A 13,332-nucleotide genomic window follows, 5' to 3' on the forward strand; every position below is an offset into this window, starting at 1 on the left:
AAAAAAAAAAAAGAAAAAGATCTGAATAGATAAATCAGTTTGTAGATAAAAGACTCATGCTTATGTAGCTACAAGAGTTCGTGTGCTTTGGGAGTTTTTACCCCAGAAATGCTTCATAACACAAAGCCATCATACATCTTAATCCACTGTGAAACAAGCAGGGAAAATGCCCCAGAGGAACAGACCATCAATCAGGAACAAATTCCACTGAACACAATGGAAAATTTGCTTTGCGCCACCTCCTCGCCTTTTCTTCAGGAGCTTGTTTAAACCCGTTGCATGCTGTAGGAGGACTGGAAAAGAATGAAGCCGCTCACTGTGTTTCCTAACAGGTGTTCAGGACATTTTATGCTGATTTTTATAGTCCTAATAAATAGTTGCCAATGAAAGGCAAAGTCTTTGTGATGCAGCACAAGTTTCAAAACAAGAGTTTGATACCTCAAGACCTAGTTAATTCAGGAGCATGGAAGCCAAAACATCCCCCTCCAGCAATATGTTCCTTTACTTTACACTAATGGAAAAAACAGAGTATTAGGTAAAAACACAATCCCAGGCAGAGGGAAAAGACCTGCACTTTCAGTCCAGTGGAGCCACCTGGTTTTTCCCTCATCTGTAATTGTATCCAGCATGCTCAGGCAGAAGCATTGACTATCAGACTAAAGGTTAATTTTTAACCCTAATATGGCCCAATGAATGTGAAACAGGAAGGCACTGGATGTTTTTTAACTCTTAGACTTGGTCCCAGATGTCAATGTTTGACTGGGATTCCCTCCAGAAGATAAGAGTTTGTAAAATCACAGTCTGGCCAAAACTTACATGGCATATGCATGAGAACTTGAGGAAACATTACCACATTGCTTTCTGACCAGGTTTTGAGTATGGAACATTACATATCGCGAGAAATGATTGTGAAAGTTTGAGGACACATGGCTCATTGTTACTGAGACAAAGACAGCATAAACAATGGATTAGGGAAAATTCAACAATAAAAAGAAGACAATACCGAGACTGTGTGCTTGTTTTCATAATCACCGCTTCCATAATCGCCCGAGGCCTGAAAGAGAGAAAGAGAGAAATATTTCATTGCTTAACTTCATTTTATCACTATTATCTTATTATCTTGATGTTATCTCAAAAGCCAGAGGTTCTGCACGTTTCTGCAGGCTAATAAATCTTTTTCACTGGTGCTTAAGACTTCACCGTGTGGAAACAGGACTGCAGGCAAACCATTCTCTCTGAAATATGTGAGTGATTTCCATGGTTTACCAGCCACAGGGCTGATATCTATCAGGGCACAAGCGCATTACAATGTAGACCCTGGTTAATATAAACCCCAAAACGTGTATTAAATACTTCAGAACTACATTCCATCTGTAATTCCTTTTTTCCACCACTGCTGGAAGGAGCCAGGCAAAGAGTACAGTAAATAAAAAATCTGTGTTCTTGAATGGCCCCATTTGGGCCCTAAGATAAGTTTAAATCCACACTGACCACAATAATTTCAGAAAAGTCCTGCATCACTTATTAAACCTTTTATTGATTCTCTAATTCCAAATATGAAATGAAGGGTTAATCTTTGCCTGCAACTGTCCCATGTGGTCTCATTCTTTGGGAAAGTATTACCCTAAATGTATGTATTTCTTTCCGCTTCTCCCGTTAGGGGTCACCACAGCGGATCCTCCGCACGTTTTTGATATGGCACATGTTTTACGCTGGATGCCCTTCCTAACGCAAACCTCCCCAATTTATCCGGGCTTGGGACCGGCACTGAAAGTGGCTGGGGATGGTTCCCTGACCGGGAATCGAACCCGGGTCGCAGCGGTGAGAGCGCTGCATCTTAGACCACTAGACCACCAGGGGACCTAAAATATTACCCTAAATATGAAATTGAAAATCATGATTAAAAATGTTCAAGTTAAAAAATGAGACCAGAAAGTTTGGACTGTGTCTGTAATATTTTTAATATAAAGATTAACAGGGCTATGGTTAAAATTTGTGCCACAACTGTCTGTCAACTTTACATATATATATATTCAAATGTATTCTGGAGGCAGAAATTTTGTCAGAACAATTTGCTCAAGATCTGATGCATTGGGCTGCTTTCCCATACACGCATCAAGTCTGGTTGTAGTCTAAAAAATACCCACTGAATTCCACTAAGCATATAATTTAGTCTAGTGTAATGTGTAATCTAAATCAGATCATCCCTTAAAGTAAAAAAGGAAGTGATTATTGGCCTTCTGGCTCTTTGGTACTTACTCCATCAGAATCGTCCTCTTCCTCCTCACAATACCGTTCAGCTGCACGAGGGTCATTGACCACCTTCAGATCTCCAATAATACCCTGAAAGGCAGACATTTACAAATGAGCATCTGTGTGTATTAGTGCAATTTGCAGTCTATATCAGATTCCCCCTGGTTTTCTCTAATTAAACAATTAGCCTGCTGTCACTCAACTAAAATAATAGTCCATGAATAGTATGTGTCCTCTATGACCTTTATTTGAAATGGACACCAAAATATAATGCAAATTCGACTACCATCTACCCCAAAGCATACAATAAGAGCTTTTCCAAATGACATTAACAGAAATTTATCTTCATGAGTAACCAAATTTCTCTCACACTTGATGACCAGGGTTGAGGTCAAAGGTTTATCTTAAGAATGCAGTCAAAAGGGGCTTTATGACACCTTAATGGAGCTTTTGTGGTGCACTGAGACCCTTACAGAAAATTCCACACATCTGCAGTCCTAGTTCAGCTTCGTCAAACCCACCGATATGCCGATTAGCACGCACTTCTAATGAGAACAAAAAGATGTAATCATATCTAGCTTAATGAAGCTTGTAATTATAATGGGTGACTCATTACAAAGACATTACTGAAGTCACTGTAAAAGGCCTCCCTAGACCACATGAAACACAGCGAGATCAGAGGAGTCATGTCGAAGCGCATCCCACCCATCTGCTCATGAATGCCTATTGTGAACCATTAGTCCAGCACTGAAAGTGAAGCATTCCTGCTGGTCTGGGCGCCTCACTATGGTTATGGGCAGACAACAAGACAGTGCTACCATGGATAATAGGTAGGAGGCAGAGAACCATCCAGCCTCGGTGTGGTCCCACTCCCTTGTAAAAGGTCAAGATGACATTTTTAGAGTCACTTCAATATTTTGAAGTCTATGTTAAAGAATAGAAAAGTAGCACTTGGATATACAGTAAAGCTACCCAGTAAATCTATTTAAATATATTTACTTTTTTAGGTTACAGTTCTGTTAGCTCACTGCATGATGTGGTTGATAAAGAGGTTTAAGTGGGATAGCTCTGACCTAAATACTGGATTTGGGTGATTCCATGATTACAGTGTATTTAGTTTGTCATTATAAAAACATTGTCATGAAATTATTTACATTTTTATATTATTCTTTATAAAAAAAATATGTTGTCCAATTTTAATAAAAAAATATATTGCTGCATTTCACTCTCAAAAGAGTAACAGAGGTCATAGAATCAGCAAATGCAAATACATATACAGTAAATCCCTGTTTTACCCAATGGATCGATTTGATAATTAGTTATAGAAACCCATGGTTCCCACCGGCTGATAAGAAACAGTTAGTCAGGCCATGTTCAAAACAACAAAAGGTCATTTGGATGGTGACTCTACATGATCTATGTTCCTTGTTCTGGAGTGAAGTGCTAAATATTTTTATTAGGTTCATAAAAGCATTCTACTATCTTTAAAATGTTTGAAAAATTGCGAAAAAATATATTTCTGCCTAGGATAAGATAATAAAGGAAAAGTTTTTCTAAATTTCCTTCCCCATTTCCATCCAATTTGGACTTCTTCCATTTCCATCCATTTATCTAGCATTCATCTGTTATATGAAAGTTACCAACCAGGGAGGCTGGAGTCTGGCATTTACTTCCTTCATGATATGTGGAGACAGCCACTGCATCTTTTCTAACTGCTGCTCACTCTGCATCACAGTAAAGTTGAACACACTCTGGGGAACGTGCTAACCACCTTGTTCCATATGTATGGACTCTCAAACAGTCTGTGATTGACCGGATCGAAAGTAATAACATCCCTCCCACCCAGAGAGCACAGCCAGTTTGGCTTTCCAGGATTCCCAACCACAGACAGCTTCTGACATTATCAGGACATTTAACTTGTGATTTTCTTATAGTAGAACAAATACTTTCCCCTTGGTCCCCTTTCAATAGACCAAAATAGAGAAATTAAAAGTTACAATAGCAAAATAACTACTCAGTCAAACCAAAGTAGTGATTAAGCATATAAAATCATTATAAATTAGCATTCTATTTGTAATTTTTTCAAAGATATTCTTGGCATTAGCAAACATACCACAAATTTATCATCATCAGCTCCCCCTGCTTGACCCACAAAGATCCCAGCTCCTGGTTCCAGATCCATTTCATCTGGAGAACGCTCAAATGGGAGAATCTGGGGTTCAGAGTCACAACTGGGGTACAGGGTGACTTGCTCATCCAACACACTGATAGAGAAACGTGTCCAAATGTTGACAAGGGAGGGAACAACAAAACTTGCAGCTTCATAGGATGTCTGAGAGTCTGGCTCAGTATAGAAGAGGACAATGTTCTGCTTTCCGTCCTTCAAGGCTGTAAGCTTCACCCCCACATACATAATTTTCTGGTTGGTGTCTGTAATTGAGAAGATGACTCCCGATTTGGATGAAGTGGGTTTCAGGTTGAACATGAGGGAAAAGTCACGGTAAAAAGATGTGGGCAGGTGCACACGGGCTAGTTGACCGGTCTTGGAGTTCTGATCAAGCACAAATCCAGGTTCTGGATCAAAACTCTTGGTGACACCTTCAGGAAGTGGGTAACCAATCAGCTCTGACAGCGAAACACCTCTCTCTGTTGTAAAACAAAACCAGTGAAATAGAGATTAATTAAACATGACAGACAACATATAATAGAAAACAGGGGCATAAGTGACGATTTTGGGTTGCAGTGAAGGACTTGGTTAGGAAAGTGTTTTGTTAGATTGTTGGATTGTAAAGGAAAGTACTTGAAAGTGTTAACATGGATAACGGGGAATAAAACTATAAATTAAATCAATTAACGTGTCTACGTATAGCGTAATCCCCGCACAGCCTTCATTCAACATTAGCAATTAGCCATTTTAATTTCTTTAAATGGAACATTTCAGGGTTGATTTTGGATAAAGCATGCTTTAAAGTACAAAATGCACCACAACCCCACCTCTTTCACTTTCCCGCTCAAACATGTAGTGGTATATTGTGTTTTATATTATTATTCTAATTACTATTATTATTACAATTATTACAACTCCTACAATGCAATTCATTCCACTTTATATTCTACATCCTATACTATTTAAACCATATGCACCATGAGATAAATGTTCTGGAACCTTTAGGGAGAAAAATTAAATGCCTTAATAGGAAATAATATTTATTCCAGATGTCTGAGGATTCTCATCTTATACTTTTCCTTGGAGGATTACTGGATCACCTCAAGAGAGATATAAAATTAAACAAAACAAACTTGTCCACACAGTCTTTTCTAAAATAACCGTAAACCAACCCTAATGGGAGAAAGCTAAACATAAGCAGCATTTGTGATTCGGAAGACTTCCCAAATAAAAAATTAAAAAGAAAGCAAAGGAGTAGGAAGAATTTTGTATTAAAGAGCTGCATTTGTTAGTTTATCACAAATACTCTAAAATTTTTAGACATCAATGTTTATATATTCAGTAATTAGCCTTAACTTGTTTATTTCACCTCTATTTTCAACAGGATTGTTTGTAGGCTTAGTGCAAACTGAATTACAAAAGAACACATCCAATCCCTGATAGCGTAACAAATGTAGATAAGCAGGAGAATTTTGCAATGTTCTACTGTTAACAAGCTCATTTTTGTTTTCTCAAAAATGTCCTGTTTATCCGTAGCTCTGTATGAAAAGAGAGTTTGCAGTTTGCAGAAAAGAGGTTTATGCAGTTATTTGTAGCTTGCTTGTCAGGAAAGAAGAACAGACATGGACACTTGATGCAATGCGTAAGGACAATACGCTAAAACGTATCGATGAAGCTCTACAAAGTCTCTTAAAACATTGTACCTCAACTTGTACTACAAGTTTTTAGCTGGCATTTGGAAACAACAAGTTAGTACCTCGCTTTTTGTAACACATTGCGTGCGAAGCAGGACGTAGAAACCACAACTTAACTGAAAATGTATGTCTTTTTTCCAAAATACAGTGCTATATCATACCATTGCTTTCTAATGACCTTCAGTGCCGGTTCAACAAACAAGCTAGCAAAACATGTGGTCTAAGATGTCTATCTAAAAAAGCATGATTTTCCCACACATTAAATGTCAAGGTTTGAGCAAACTGTTGGCTAGCAAAATGGACATGGACAAGACTAATTAGATGAGTTTATAAACAGATAGCAGTTGTCAGAATGTTTTGTTACATACAAGCACCATCAATTCATCATCAAGACACAAGATAACGGTTGCACACACTGTACAGGAAACAGCAGACTAAGATTTACAAAATGCTCACATTTACCATAAATGATAATTTTTTCTAATGTTATTTTCTTACCAATAGTTTTACAAGGATATTGGTAGGTAATACGTTTTTAAGTAGAATCGAAAAAAAAATCTTTAAAACACTATTTTACTTATGAGGTTTTATTACTACTAGAATATGAAACCAGATTGTATAATTCTAGAACTTAACTGATATTGAAAAAAATCACTGCATGCATACAAGCATATAAGGCTGTATCCTGTAATTTGCTTAAGATGGGTAATTTAGAAGTGGTAAAGCAGTGGTTAAGACACTGGACTTCTGATCGGAAGGTCATGAGTTCAAATCCCAGCTCTGCCTACTGTAGCTGCTATTGCTGGGCCCTTTACCAAGGCCCTTAACCCTCAAATATTAAGGGTTTATAAGGTCTGCCAAATGCCACTAAATGTATGATTTTGCCAAAAAAAAAAAAAATCTTAAGTACAAATGAATCACTCAAAGCCTGAGGTGGTCAACAAGAAGAACAAAAAAAAGAATAATCATCTCTGACACATGTACAGGATATGAAACCAAGGCTAGGTTTTTTTTTTTTTTTTTACAAGGAGGAAAGGACAAAAATAACCAACCCAAAAAGCCCTGACAGGATAATGCTAAACTCCAGGTGCTCCTGTGTAAAGAGCCAAACAAGTAGCTGAGCACTCTGAGGATTGATTCCTATACAGGGTCTGCACGAGACTGTCAGTGACCGTCTGAGTTTCCCAAGCACCTTAGGGAAACAAGAGTCCTTGACTGTTACCTTTCTGTCAGCAAGCGATAAATTGTAACAGCAGAATCCAGATGGCTGAAGGAATTAAGTCACACTCAGAGACACCCTCAGGGTAAAAAATGTCTTTTCCCAGAGATGAGCACAAAGGATGCCAATGCACCAGTCATTCCACTTTAAGATTCGACTATACCTTCAGTTATATAATGGCCACGGGGTCACCAAAGATCAGGCAAGAGCCAATAAAAGGAATGTGTTACTAATCTTTAAAATTCTATAAAAGTACTGTAAGTGTGTTCATTGCTTTAAAGCCATTTCCTTGTGTTATGATTTTCTAACACAGTGGTTCTCAAAATGGAGTCTGGAGACCCCAGTGGGACTGTGAAGCAAGGTCCCAATTTACAGCTCTATGATTACACTTTGATTTACTGCGGTGGGAACTCATGGGCCACATTTATTCAAGTTATTATATTTATTATTGAGTCCTTCTATTTACCAGCTGATCTGACTTGTCACTTAAATTGAATAGGTTTCATCCAAACCTCACAAACGCACCACCTTCTGAACTCCTAACATTATAAGTGAAAGTTTTAAAGTACATTCTATCAATTCAAAGCTGTGTAAGAGATATCTAAAGAAAGAAGCAGTAAGGCAATGTCCTTCTCCCAAGTGAGCTCTTCTGTTGTAGACGAAAAAGATTGGAAATAAAAGTCCAGTCTGTTGCAGAAACTACTTGGGATGTCTTGCAACATTGCTAGCAAAATACCACAAACAATCTAGCATATGTCAATGAACAAGATGGGTCTTTTTTTCCAGATGTGCACCAAACAACTGTAAATAAACGACAAGTAAGAAAAAAAAGCTTTTAAATATACTATCCTCCTGTATCAATCTTACCAAATATTGGTAAACAGTAAATATTGGAAGTTTGTCAAACAACAAATAGACTGACAACATGAAAAACATGTCTGTAGCAGTAACACTTGATAAAAAGGTTTATAAAAAGCATATATTGTATGGATTTCTCCATGTATTTTCATGTTAAGTCTCCCTAAACCTTGGGATAAATGTTATTAGTTATTTTAGCAAAGAAGCACAGGAAAGCAATTCACATGAGCGACTATAAAGTTTCTGGCATTTAAGACACACTTCAGGCAATCAGCAACCTTTTAGATAACTATTTTCATTTACTGAAATTAATTCTTCTTTGCTTAGTTTGCTGAACTGCCTCATTGTAAGATATCAAGTAAAAGAGTAATGTACTTGTGCTGGGAAAGGGTGGACCACTTTTTCTGCTCCTCAGCTGCGTATAAGTGTTACTTCCTGAGGAAAAAAAAAAACCAAACCCAGAAAAATGGCTGGTAATACAAGCTTGTTTGACTAATCTCAGCAGCCAGACCACTCTCTCACACAAAGTGGTGATTCATTAATCCCAAAAGAGTTAAATATTACCAATTAAATTACAATGACATGCACAAGAAGTTTTCGCTTCTCGCTAAATTTCTGACAGCTAAATTAGTTACTGAAGGCAGTAAGGGGAGAAAAAGCAAATTTCAAAATGAATTCGCTTGCAGGCTTTACGCTTCTCAGCTTGCACTCAGTCTCACTGTGTTTGCACTGACGAAACAAAAAGGGATGTCTTTTAGGCTTACAATTACTTTGTTGATGGGTAGAAAATGACTGAGTAAATATTCATATTTAAATGAGGATAATGAATAATGTTTGGCAGATCGTCTATATATTAAACTCCGGACTTCTTTAGTAACGGTCGACAAGAGAGTAAGAATGAGTAATGCAGTCAAAACATCATTAAGAAAAAAAAATACTAAAAAAATACTAAATATCACATTGACAAATTAGAAGCAGTTTTTTAAAAAAAGATTTACATTTGTGAATTTTCAGAGGACATAAAACACAAGATGACTGAACATATTGTAAATGGTACTCTTTGGATTTGATCATTGCTACAATGTCACCATTAGAGACTGATAAGTCTCCTACAGTTCAGTTTCCTACACATATATACTTTATTTACATTTATAAAAAAACTTGATCTGAACTGATCCATGATTGATTGTCTTGTTGCTCGGCACCGTTTGAGGAACAGAGCTCTAGATTACCCAACTGCAAATCCTGACTGCAGAAGGCCACATAAGCACATAATTTTTCTTAAAAGCATTTTTAAATATATATATATAAACATGTTCTTGAGTCAAGTTTAAAAAGCAGTAAATCTGCATGCCTCTGGCACCTGTAAACCTGACACTAAAACCAATTGCCTCTTATTGATATAAATCCCACATCAGTTCCATTTACTGAGTGAGTAAGTAATGGAGAAAGTAGCTGGTTCTGCTTTCAGAGTTTACCCATAGACATCAACAAATGAGCTCATGGCCATGATCATAGACAGGCAGTGTATCACAGCATACATTTTCCTTAAACAAGACCTTAGCAATGCTCCAAAACATAATGCTTGAGATCTAGATTTATTGACTGCATGGTGTGACTCTATTGTCAATATGCACAGGTGTCTTGGGATCTTGAACAATTTACTTGAACATATAAAGTGTATAGCCCGGCTTTGGTCAATTACAAAAGAAACTCCAACCAACTTCAGGTCCATTTCCTCTGGCAAAACATCTGTGGAGTGATCCAGCCTTGAGACCTATGTTCACCAAACACTGTGAACTGATCAGCAAACACACTCTGCCCACCAAGGAAGAGTAGAGAAAAACAACTAACACAATTTTTAAAAAAAAGAAAAATGTTCCCAGACTTTGTGAGAGAAAAATGAAATCCTTTCCAAAATCCATGTATGATAAGCAGCTGAACATTCCTGGCCAACAGCTGCTTGGAAACCCTAATCACTCAGCCACCATTTCCCACACATCAGCTGTGCTATACAATCGATTCTCTACACATCAATCTGGCAGTCACAGTTGAGAAGAATTCCCTTTTCTGGTGAATCATTGCTCCTAATCTGGATTATTCAATATTTCTCCATTGGTTTCCCCAATCGTTCTAAACCAGCAAATTAAGTTCTGGTACAAAAAAGATGTTGGTAGGAAAATTAGGAATCTGTGATTTCAAAAGTAAAGGGAATTAACTATTAATATTAACTATTAACACTTCACTCAAGACGTTTAATGGCAAAATAAATAGCTAAAAACAATTATTGCATTTTGTCTTGTACCTTTTCTGTTTAAATACTGTCCACAGTAAAACCTTTAAAGATTTGCATTGAAAAGTAACAGTGAAGCATCGGCAAAAACAAAAAGATCCCTCGTAGATCGTAGAACAAAAAATGGCAGTTTGAGGCAGTTAAGCATTCGGTACATGTTTAGTGTTCCAAAAGTCTGTATCCATATCGGTATCTATATCCCAATATAAACCACAAGTGAGCATGGCCTAAAGCAATTGTTTTTTCTCTGTTTTGTTTGCAATTTTTAATATGTTTTGCAGTTTTTGCAAATAATTAAATTGTTTTCTACAAATATGCCCCCAGAAAAACAGGAAATCCTGCTCACACAGTTATTATACCAGCATATGACATTTTCTTACACCTTTAACTGGTTCTATTCCGCGAAATAAAAACAAGCTAGCAGCCTAATGCAAACCACAACAACCATGGCCATGATTTGACCCGCATGGTAGTCCAAACCTCCCTTTCGTGTGAATTCAAAAGACCAGACACACAGCTCTAGATTCAACCTAGTGCGCTATGAACTCTTCTGGCAAACGTTCTAAAAATGCAATCAAGCTATTCATATTTAATGACCTCCTTATTTAGAGGTGAATTTGAGTCATGTACTTCCATATCTGATGGCATGATGGGTAAGCTCACAAACTGACCAAACAGTGAAACTGGATGGATGCAGTGTATTTCAGTCAGTACATTCCGGCCTGCTCCAAATGAACAAATTCAATCAACAATATTCCCACTGTAATTCATTTATCTAGGGTCCTACTAAAGAAATATGTCAGTGAAACACAAGTCCACAATGCATGCATTGTAATTTGTTCAAACAGCACCAAAAAGCCCTGTGTAAATCCTCCAGAAATAGAAGATATACAGTGAGACACATCATCTACTGAGCCACCTCTAGCCACTGACAGGATGAAGTCTTAAACAGTTGATAAACTGGCATAGCATTGCATTTCCCACACACTGTGACGCAGTCAGTACAGATATCAGGATGTGTCTGATATATTGACCATTGAAGGCCAAAAAGTGTGAACAAGTAGACTCTTTATTTGGATGGTGTGTGAGCGTGGGACCGAGTGTTTGAGACGAAAGAACACCTGAAATATTCAAGAGTGCTGAAAAATCCCGGGGAAAAAGTGAAAGTTGGACATGGGTGTGGATGTAAGAGGGATACAGCCGAGTAAAACTGACAAGGTAATGAATAGGAACATTAACAGATCTCGACTCATTAAAAACCAGACAGGTTGCCCATGTTATCTGTCTCATTCAAACTCACTACAAGATTATTAATAAGGAAAAAAATAATAAAGTGCTGTATTTTCACTATAATTAAAACAGATCAATCATTTAATGTGTGGAATTCACTTAGTTCTAAGCTAACACAAGCTTGGAAATGAATAAATGAATGGAATTCCTTTCCATCATTGAGTGTTTTGTTAACCAAATCCTACCCACACTTTTCTGTAGACCACCAAGAAGGTTTTCCTTAACTGTTTCAAGTGTTCAGCATGCTGTTTCCCTTAAACAAAGTGCCTAATACTACAGACATAAAATTTATCATTGTCCCCTCAGCCCTGAGACGGTTGCTATTTTCAATTCTCCTGATATTGAATAAGTAATACCAGATGCTCCATACCTATAAGGACATTTCTTATACAGCTTTTCAAATCACCACATTTAAGGCATTGGTCTAGAAACCCAGATTTACAGTTACAATGCTGTATTCTCCATTAAAAGGATATTATTGGTGCATGCAGTACAATGCCATACTTCAAAAATATGCAATTAATGCTATGAATGCAACTGGACACATATGGCATATGAATGCATATGAATGGATCATCTTGCAATACTGCCAAACAACTCTACGGTCTGATTTAACCATAAACCCTAATTAATCATGCTTCCTGTACCTCTGGAACAAGGCAAGCAGATCATAATCACAAGACCCATGACTGCAGGAGAACATAAAAAATGGCTGTAGCAAAGTAATCTCAAACCATCTAATAACTTTAAGAATAATCAAGCTGGAGATGCTAAGTGAGGATCATGTGAACATTTAAGGAAATTTGTGAAAAAAAAGATTATAGACTAAAGTTTTGAACTAAATGCGTTTACTTCTCTTCACAAACTAACTTCTCTTCACATACTCTTCTCTGGAAAGTATGTCATTTCCATGCATAAAGTCATGGAACACACTGTTCCAGTATAATGGCTGATATTACTGTTTCACATGCCCATTAGTCACACTTTTGTTTTCCCAGGAATGCATTCTTACATGCACCCCTTTGTCCCTGCTGGACAGACATTCCAACATTCACGTTTTAAACACCAAATAGCCACAAGAGACTCATATTGTATGGCATAAATGGTCCCTCCCCATGACTGAAACTACTATTTGCACACTTAAATTGAATTAAACATGACCTAATTCGAATTAATGACCCAGAAAGTATCAACAATTACAATATAGGTTTATCAATTGCATTATGATAGACATTTTCACTACAGAAAAGGCCACAAGGAAAAACAAAGACATTCACCAGGACATGCAAAGGTTTAGTAAGGCTGTGCCATGCATAGGGGAAATCCATGAAGTAAATGTGCAAAATAAAATAAAGCACAGTGTGCACTCTTGCTTTCCCTCTCAAAATTCACGGCCACACCACCATGCACTAACACCCGTCTCAGGAACACAAAACACTCAGGCATGCAAACTAACTCAGACAAAATAAACAAAAAAATGCCTTGAAACAGGTGAATGACATAACCCACAAACAGGTGGCCGCTGGTTCAGAATGCATCTCTTTAATTGGCTGAAAAG

General features: G+C 37.3%; 1 protein-coding gene across 6 annotated transcripts in view; it reads right to left on the reverse strand.

The window, feature by feature from the left end:
* col18a1a (collagen type XVIII alpha 1 chain a) overlaps window positions 1–13,332 on the reverse strand; it is a 72,881-nt gene that overhangs the window by 22,532 nt on the left and 37,017 nt on the right. For all 6 annotated transcript variants that reach the window (XM_046844738.1, XM_046844737.1, XM_046844741.1 and 3 more), the window contains 3 exons: window positions 4,367–4,899; window positions 2,260–2,343; window positions 1,004–1,054 (listed from right to left, as the gene is read on the reverse strand). In XM_046844738.1, the coding sequence (XP_046700694.1) occupies window positions 1,004–1,054; window positions 2,260–2,343; window positions 4,367–4,899 (668 nt within the window). The remainder of the gene's footprint in view (window positions 1–1,003; window positions 1,055–2,259; window positions 2,344–4,366; window positions 4,900–13,332) is intronic.

This window comes from Silurus meridionalis, chromosome 3 (assembly GCF_014805685.1).
Source record: "Silurus meridionalis isolate SWU-2019-XX chromosome 3, ASM1480568v1, whole genome shotgun sequence".
Classification (NCBI taxonomy): domain Eukaryota; kingdom Metazoa; phylum Chordata; class Actinopteri; order Siluriformes; family Siluridae; genus Silurus; species Silurus meridionalis.